The sequence below is a fragment of the Ornithodoros turicata genome, chromosome 7 (genome assembly GCF_037126465.1).
Source record: "Ornithodoros turicata isolate Travis chromosome 7, ASM3712646v1, whole genome shotgun sequence".
Lineage (NCBI taxonomy): Eukaryota > Metazoa > Arthropoda > Arachnida > Ixodida > Argasidae > Ornithodoros > Ornithodoros turicata.
In genome coordinates, this window is record NC_088207.1 from 23,430,735 (window position 1) to 23,439,979 (window position 9,245).

The 9,245-nt window shown below is 47.0% G+C and overlaps 1 protein-coding gene, 1 long non-coding RNA gene and 1 pseudogene across 2 annotated transcripts in view; 1 reads left to right on the plus strand and 2 right to left on the minus strand.

The window, feature by feature from the left end:
* LOC135400528 (glucose dehydrogenase [FAD, quinone]-like) overlaps nt 1–477 on the minus strand; it is a 30,954-nt gene extending 30,477 nt beyond the window's left edge. The window contains exon 1 of the mRNA XM_064632361.1: nt 336–477. Coding sequence (XP_064488431.1) covers nt 336–477 — 142 coding nt within the window. The remainder of the gene's footprint in view (nt 1–335) is intronic.
* Nucleotides 478–5,335: 4,858 nt separating this feature from the next.
* LOC135400530 (putative nuclease HARBI1) lies at nt 5,336–7,799 on the plus strand (annotated as a pseudogene).
* Nucleotides 7,800–8,421: 622 nt separating this feature from the next.
* Nucleotides 8,422–9,040, minus strand: LOC135399698 (uncharacterized). Its single transcript, XR_010424393.1, has 4 exons — nt 8,902–9,040; nt 8,779–8,814; nt 8,635–8,685; nt 8,422–8,546 (listed from the first exon to the last, which is right to left on the minus strand). It is a non-coding gene; the product is annotated as an uncharacterized LOC135399698 (long non-coding RNA).
* Between the last annotated feature and the right edge of the window lie 205 nt (nt 9,041–9,245).

A 9,245-nucleotide genomic window follows, 5' to 3' on the forward strand; every position in this document is an offset into this window, starting at 1 on the left:
TTGCAAAAAACTTCAGGTTTGGCGGAAGGCGTGAGGCGGTCAAGACGGAAGTTGTTCTTGAAAAGTCAACCTCGTTTTGAGACTCGAAAAGAGACAAAGAGGCTGAAGCATGCATGATCGCAAGGGGTACTTGTCTGATATCTTATGAATCTTACGAAGTCTTATCATTATAATGTGGTAAAGTTTGTCAACGGAACAGCAAAGCCTTCTTTGAGGCTTTTAATGGACTTTAAGCCATTAAGGGCCTTTAATGGCACGCACGTACGCGAATAACCAATATACTAAATGCCGCATATCGTCCCAATACTCGTTCTGACGTAAATGTGTAAACTCACCGATAATGTAGTCGTACCGGGGTAGAATAATGCCCCTGTCGTAATACGAGTCGGGCGGTGGATTCGTGAAAGTCACAGTAGCTATTAGAATTGCCAAGAGGAAGGTCCCAGATTTTGGGGTGTAGGGCAACTGGACATCCATCCTGTCCTCTGGAAAAATAAGGATCGCAATGAATCACCGTGGCCGCGCAGTCTCATCCTTGCAGACTGTATCCTTTGCACCAGTTGGATCAGGCACATTTCTGTCCCTCTACTGACAGCCAACTCAGTACGAACGACGATAGTATGAACCAGTATGAACGACGCGTATTTTGCCCGTTAAAGTGGGACTCCGCAATAAAATCACCACAAAGGTTGTGGCATATCCGTAACCTTTGGGATGTCAGGAACACGTACGAAATACCTGGTCCAAAACTGCGTATATTTTAATGAAACGAATTATTACGAAGCGAGCGCTTCGGCCTCTGAGAAGCGAGAGGGCGCTGAAAGCAACACACTGCTGACGTCATCCGGCATCCGGCAAGGGAGAAAGAATGCAGGTTTGGAAGCAGACGGCGATGCTGGGCGACGTCACGGAATCCTCCTCCGGACGAACCGCCGTAGTATTGATATGGTATGGAGCTCTGTTTTCCGCTCTTCGCATTTCGGTTTCGGTTTTGCTATTGTCATCGTTTACGGATTAAATACTCGCTCAAAATGAATGTGAATGTTGTATTCGGTAATGAGGGGGTGCTTCGTGTTCGGTATTATGCTCACCTAATTTTTTCCGAATCCTTGCGAAGTCTCCCTTTAAAGGAGTACATAAAGGGCCGTGAAAAAAAATCAGATTAAGAAGTCTGATGAATGTGGCTGTGTCAGGTTACCGAATAGCACGATGAGTTTTGATTGTGCGCAGTTTGTTTTCCCGAAAACAAAAGAGAAAAACTCAGGTAAACATAGCTCCGTGCATTCACCCTTAACTCCCCACTCCGGGTGTAACGAGGAGAAGCATGATGCCACGTCACCGATGTCGCTACACAGTCCGCGCGTTCCGCTTCACTGATCAATGGGGGTTAACGTCCTGTCCTGTTCCCGCCGTAAACCAGTTTTGCCAGTTCCTCCGCAGAACTGCGGATAGAAGGAGCGGCCGAGTCATGACCGAGCCAGGAGCAATGCTCTTTCAGAACCCGAAACAGCAGAGCAGCACACGACATTTCTCTGAACCAGTCAGCGAGCGCAGACTGTGTAGCGTCAGCGCGAGGCCACGGGCCAATCACAGGCTGGTACTGCTCTCCACCAGCGTTGCGCGCGATAGCTTTTTGCGGCGTACTTCAAATTCAATTTCTGGGATAATTATGACTCTGTGGGGTGTATTACTTCTCATGGTGCATCTTACTTGCCTGCTTAACAGTTTCGTAGAAAGAAAAGAGGGTGTTAAACATGGCCCCTGTGCTACTTTAAAGAGACACCGTATTAAGTGCAAAAAATATCTCCTCGCAGATTGAAAGATGCTGTTACCTTGACAGCAATGCAAAAAGAACGGGACTCATCAGTTGCTTCGCTGGATATATATGCGCCCCCGATTTATGCTTCCCTTCTTCTCTCCTTCTCAAGAGGCGCAGTGTCCTCCCATTGGTCTCCGCAAAGGGATCTGGCTGTCGCTGTCGCTGTCAAGTCCTGAGTTACAATTCGGCACAAAACACCTGAACCCCATTCTGCATCCTTGCACCACTCCACAATGAAATCGAATAGCTTCAAATGAGCAAGAGACCGGCCTGGGTGGCTCAGTCGGTATCGTGTTCGCCTTGTGATCCCGAGATCGCGGGTACGAACCCGGCCGAGGACACCAGCAACTTCGTGGCAGGTTACAAGTTGCTTAGACACGCCGTCTTCCGCGAGGGACGTTAAATACGGGGTGCCGTGTGACGAGCTTTCATCGCAAGTTAAAGAACCCTCAGGTGGGCAAAACCAATCCACAGACAGACCGCTGTGGGGTCACTCATGATCTCAGTTGTCTCGCGACGTAAACCCGCAAGTATTATTACAATTATTATTATCAAATGAGCAAGAGCACCAACCGAAATATATGCTCTTCCCGTACGCTGCCATGAGAAGCTTGTCTCTCGTGCTCCTGGTGGCTGCGGCCATAACTGACAACACTAAGCGGCACAGGAAAAAAACGCGCTCGCGAGCCAGGAGAGTCCAGCTACCTCCGTGGTCCAGGTAGAACCACTCAATCGCTTTCCAACGACACCTCGATCGGCGTCCTTGCTTCAAGCGTTCACGAGATAAACTGCACGTAAGGTACGCGTACCCATATATTTCCGTCTCTCTCGCACGCGGCCGCCAAAAGCAGAGATTGCGTCTGTCGCCGCAATAAAATTGTTAGCTGGAACCTTACACGTATGAGCTATCTGGAATTAGCCGGTTGGTTGCTATCGGTTCATTACTCACCGAGAGATCGTGTCACGAAATTCGGCATAATTTCGTTGCATTGGAAATTTTGACCTGGCTACCAAACCCAATTACAGACATTTTCAGGTCAAAAAGCGTTTTCGCGTGTTCTAACTGTGCATAGGTAGCAAATTGCCAATGGGATGAACACTTACGTTCCTCTTTCCGTTTGATAGCGAATATCTACCTAACTTATATCATACTGACGTATACATATAATTATAAGTGAACTTCCTTATTACTTGCGATCTTCACAGACAGGCAGCAATTTACCTTCATATTCACATCGGATATTCGAAAATCAGTACACTCTAACAAAAAAAAAAAAAAGTAGAATTTTCTACCCAAGATAGTAGAACTGCAGTGTCTACGCTGTAGTTCGTTGCTACACTCCGTTTATACCCAAAAGGTAAAACTGGTTTGAGTAGAAAAATGGTTGCAATACAGTTCTACCGAAATGGGTAGAAAATTCTGCCTTTTTTTCTTAGAGTGTACGGACTGAGAGTCTAGAAACAAGCCACGAAATGTGGTGGTGTGCCATTTCCGAGCGAAATGCCTTTCGGCGTGGCAGCATGTTGCTCGGGTGGCATCGTGCGTCCTGGGTCGACTTCACAGGGACTGTGATGGCATTTGTCTCGAAGCATCTGGAGAAAATCGGCGGAAAACCCAGAGAGCACAGTTAGCACCAGGATATGAACTCGTGCCACCCCTCAGTCTTGACGTGGAATGCCATCATCGTAGCCACTAAGCCACGCTAGCTACCGTTCGAAATCTTTTTTTTTATTCCGTGTTGGCGCCGCGAGGCAACTGTGGCTATGAGCAGCGTACAGCTCTGGAGAGATGGAGAGAGGACAGCAGGAAGGAGTGGAAGACAGAAGGGGGTTAGTATGCGTCCTGGGCCGACTTCATTGGGAACTGCGCCGACATTCGTCTGGAAAGTCTTCGGGAAACCCAGGAAAAACCTCAGACAGCACAGCCGGTGGTAGGATTCGAACCTACCACCTCCCACGGCCTTAGTTACCGCCAAGGAGCGGGACGCCCTAACCCGCTCGGCCATGCCGCTGGTCGTTCGGTGGTGACACCGTATAGCCTTCAAGTAGAAGGAACAAAAGGCCACACTTGACACTTAACTCTATTGAAAGAAGGGCTTTGCAAATTTTTTTCGTTGATATTAACATTACCCAAGCGAATAGTGTACTTCGCGATTGAATATGATGCGTATATTATGTGAAACGTGAACTTCATTAGTCGATTGATAGCAACGACCACTTCGCGCACGTTACTTCAGTGATAAACGCGCTGATGAGGCCACTTACCTTCGCGTTGTCCGTCTTCGAGATTATTCACTCCTGAGTCCCATATGTGTTCTGTGCCGCTCTCCTGAACTTTAAACAGTCGGAACGAATTCTGTTAGAATATGTGCATTATTTCACATCTGGTATGAGCTACAGGTTAACGACTTACACGGCATATAGGTCATACACGTGTATGTGCATGTACGGTTAGCGTGGTAGTGGACGGGATTACAGTTTGGTGTCATGGGAAAGTTTCGCATATGTTACCTCCATCCCCAACGTTATCTCGATCCTCTGTGGGACTAACCTTTTGCGCTTGCCTCCCACACGTTCGACGACCCGTACTGTGACACGATACACGCAAAATGCACAGAGTACAATCTGTATTCGAGGCCTTGCGATACTATTCAGGACGCTTTGTTTTTATCCTATGCAACAAAACTATCAGAGCTACACTCTGGAAACAGAACTTCGCCGCATACCACGCTCTGCACCAACCAATGCTGCGAAGGAGGAGTACACCCCTTGTTTTGTGTGTCAATTATCTTATATCCACACTAACACAAAACGGCGCTGTTTTGGGGGATGCGCCGCAACTGAAACCACGTACTTCTCGAACGGCAACCGCTTTTCGGCCCCTATAAGCCGAAGTCACCCGCGCGCGCTCAGTCGCTGCGCTAGGGAAGTGCGTAGTTCTGCACTCTTAGAAAAAAGGGTGGAGCAGTTACACCTTTTAGGAGGTAATAGTTGTCGCATTTGTTGTGCCTAAAAGGTTGCAAAGTTTTACCTGCTACCTTACTCTCTGCCACGAATGATAGGGTTACCGCTTCAGGGGGCTTAATCGCTTCATCGTCGTTACGGTCGTTACAAGCTAACGAGTGGCGGGAAATTCAAAAAGGCGGGCGGGAAATTTAAAAAGGTGGGCACCTGATAAAACACGTCCACGCCGCTCTTCGCACGATACGTGAACGCCGTGGTACACGTCACGCGCAATGTGTCACGTGCCCACATTTTTGAATTTCCCGCCATTCGTTAGCTTGTAACGACCGTAACGACGATGAAGCGATTAAGCCTGGGGTCGGATTCACAAAAGGCTCGTACGACAAAACTTATCGTAAGCGCCCTCGTACGATAAACTTAGGACGAAATGCAGATTCACAAAGCGCGCGCGACGTAAGATTCTCGTCAGCTGCGAGACAATCCCACGAGAGCCCCCGAGCAGTCGTAAGTGGCCATACGAGCAAAGATGGCGGCGTACGTCGCGGCAGTCGAGATTGAGTCGCGGAGAACTTTGCGCCGTGAACGTGTTCTCAGGCCACGGACGACGCTCCAAAGTATCCCGGAGAACCATCTTCTTCGATATTATCGTCTTCCACGATCTCCAATAATGAGCTTGTGCGGGAAGCTTGCCCCGGCCCTCCAACGGCCAACAGCGCGGTGTCGAGCCATCCCTGTGGACGTGCAAGTGCTCGTCGCGCTACGTTTTTATGCAAGTGGAAGTTTTCAGTCTGTTGTGGGAGATGTGGTTGCGATCAGCCAAAGCAGCACCTCACGGATTGTAAACAGCGTGATGACAGCGATCGTGGAAATGGCCACGACGCAAATAAAGTTTCCACGTACACCTGCGGACGTCCAGAAAACCGTCTTAGGTAATATATTTTCCTCTCGTGCTTTTAGTGTTCTGTATGTAAGAAATATCTAATACAGGAATTTGTATTCGCGGGTCCGATGAGAGTGCACTACATAGGATAATGTTTGCAACCTTCGCTATCGAAACTGCTGTTTTAGTGAGCGGCATCACAATTTGCAATTTATTGCTTTCAGCTGTTACTTAAAGTGGCTCTCAGAATGAATGACTAACATGTTTCCCGCAGGCAGTAGTCACGTATTTTCAACAGTGAACGTGTTACCCCACAGTGTTACAGCCTTACTGGCACACACTGACGGAGTCACTGCAGGGATTTTAGCTTGTATGCAATGGACTGTACGCACAGTAAATATATAATCTCTTTTTACAGGATTCCTCGACATTGCAGGTTTCCCAAAGGTACTGGGCTGCATCGATTGCACACATGTTCTTGTGAAACCCCCCAAGCGTGAGATGCGACCTGCATACCGAAACAGAAAGGGGCTGTACTCGATCAATGTACAGGCAGTCTGTAACGCTGCGAAATAACCCAGCTGACAGCCAGATGGCCAGGATGCACTCACGATAGTTTCATCTGGTCACTATGCAACCTTCACGATGAATTTCAGGCTGGCAGAATGCCTGAAGGCTGGCTTCTAGGTGAGAGCAGTGAAAGCACTTTTTTAAAGTAGGCAGCATTTAGGAAGTGTTACATAATCCTGTCTACTTTCTGGTGTTAGGTGATTCCGGCTATCCCACACAGCCCTGGCTTTTGACGCCCTTCCAGACACCATCAGGAGAAGCTGAAGAAAAGTACAACAAGGCTCATAGGAAAACCCGACAAGTGATTGAGCGTGCCTTTGGACTGCTCAAAAGCAGGTTTCGGTGTTTGGACAAGTCTGGGGGATGCCTCCTATACCCAATGACAACGTGCTGCTCCATCATTGTGGCTTGTGGCATCCTCCACAACTACTGCATACGCCATAACATCCTCCTGACTGACCCTGTTGGTATGTTTCGTTGTAGAAGTTCATAAAAAAAGAAGAAACATGACAGGAGGAACGAAATACAATTACACATTACTTTGCAAGATAACTGAATTTGTTACCGATTTGGAAAACAGATCATAAGGATTTTCCAAAAGCCGGGATTCATCATGATAACAAAATATAGCACACTGGCTTTACGCAACAGAATTACAGGTCTCCTCAGACGTTTCGTCCTCCATGCGCAAGGCATAATCAGTAACAAACACAATGAGGAAGGACCTGTTTAAGCAGGTTTGTGTATAGTTTAGGAAGGGGGCTGCGGTTGCCAACCGACGTGCAGATCACGTTCCAGTGGTGTATAAGTCATGAGTCACTAGATTACTTGCACACTGAGAAGTCAATTTGTGTGATTGACGCTTCATTGTCATGTGTTACCTTTCATGCATACTTCAGATTGTTTACTTCAGATTGTCAATTGTTGTGGATGAAATCTGCATCAGATCACATTACTGCCACTTACAGGCTCATGAAATTGACATGATAAACATTACGACCAACTTAAGATTAGTTACCAATTGTTATAATGAAAAACATGATTAGTTTCTGATTTCTGAACAGTAACTAAGTCGTTACTTCGGTGCGAAACAAAAGTAACATGCTGCACAATGTAAAAACCCGAGAATTGGGAACACGAAAGGACAGACACAACACAAAGTCTTTTTCAGACTTAGTGTTGTGTCTGTCCTCCCGTGTTCTCTACTCTCGGGGTTTTATATTATGCATCATCTTCACCAGCTCGCTTTCTTCCTAGCCATTTTTTCGTTGTCAAAAGTAACATGTTACCGCGTAAGGAGTTACTAGCGTAGTACTCTGCTGAACAGCATACAATGTCACAATAGGACTACAATCCATATACTATTTGCCCTGTGTATGCCATGTAACAAGAATTGCTGTGAACTACAAAACTTCTGCCCTCTCTCCTTTAGAGTTAGAAGAAGCTGAAAGACCAATCCCAGGAGCACAAGACATGCCAGCTGGAATTTCAGTCAGAGATCACGTTGTTACACAGATATTCACAGAGCACCGACCTATAGCTCAGCCCGAAATTCGCAGGGAGTGAACCTCAATATTCAGGCATAATAAAATTTTCAACCCGCAGCATCTTCTTGAGTTTGAATTAAATGATGGGAGCTGATATGGGAACACAATATGCTTCAAATGTTTTGGAATTTTGACTAGGTCACCAGAAAGTGCTATGGAAAAGTGGAATACAGATTGCTACAGTTCTGAGATTGCTCACTCAGTCTTTTGGAGCAAAGCAACGACACGCAGAATGCACATTCCTAAAGCTGTGTTGTCAATTTATTGCAGTTCAATCCGTCCTCCAGGAAGTGTCCTAACTTTATACTTGTGTTCTTTGATGGCCAGTAGCCTCCTCTGTATATCTACGAGCGCTTCCAAGTGCTGTTCCATTTTTTTGTGTGTGTTTGCTATTTCACTTGCTTCACTGGTCGCCGTACTCCTTGGTGTTGTACCTGGTAAACAGATCACGTGAGAATTTTAGTGCATAGCAAGATAAAAACACTGCGAAAACGAGAAACACATTTTGCAACTCCTATTCTGCAGCACATTAATGCGACTGTTACAGTGCAGTAGCCCTGAGAATATTTGAGAAAGTAGGCAAGCTTCAAGCAATACACCAGTCGTGCACAAGAATATTTACCCCTGAGTGGTGTTGGCACAGCCGGTGCGCTGTCAGCAACCTCCTGTTGCACATTTGCTGCCTCCTGTTGCACATTTGCTGCCTCCTGTGATGAAGCTGGGCTAGGTGTTTGACTTATCCATGTGGAGGATGTCAGCTCTGCGCCTAATGTCAGCCCATGTCAATGCGTTAAGGAATGCTTGACATCTGCATACTCACACTGCTGTTTACTGACATGCTATGTTTGCCTTACCTTCACAAGCATCAGGTACTAGGGGTGTAGCACTACTTGAAGGACCGGGATCTGCCAATATACGAATAATGTTATGTATTATATCCTATCATAATGTGACAAAAGTTGCATGAGAACGACAAGGCTGTGTGGGCGCACACTGACCTGAGCACTGGACATTGTATCTGAGTATGACATCCCCTGCAATAAATTAGGTTAAAACGTCTGTTGCTTCACAAATAAGAATAGGTTGGCTGCGGGTTGTGCAGCTTTTGTGTATTCATTTACCTCCTGTTACTCCGATGTCGTAACTGCCGTTAATCCCGACGACGGTGCTCCTGTCGAGTGTGGCCACTACTCTTTCTTCAAGAGGCGTAAGTGGCGGCACTTCTGCGGCACCCCCACCTGTCCTGCCAAGGCACCGCGTGACGTTGGCCCCTGTGTGAGAAAGGTTTGCGTCTCATCGATAAAACAACCTTCCCGCTTCACATGCGTGACAGCCGACCAGTAATTGCATGCGCTATTTACCTTTCTTCTTGTTTAAGCTCTTGTAACCCGTCCATTTCTTCTTAACTTCCGCAGGCGTGCGTTTGATGCCGGACACCGCAAACAGAGTATCAGTAATGCGGGCC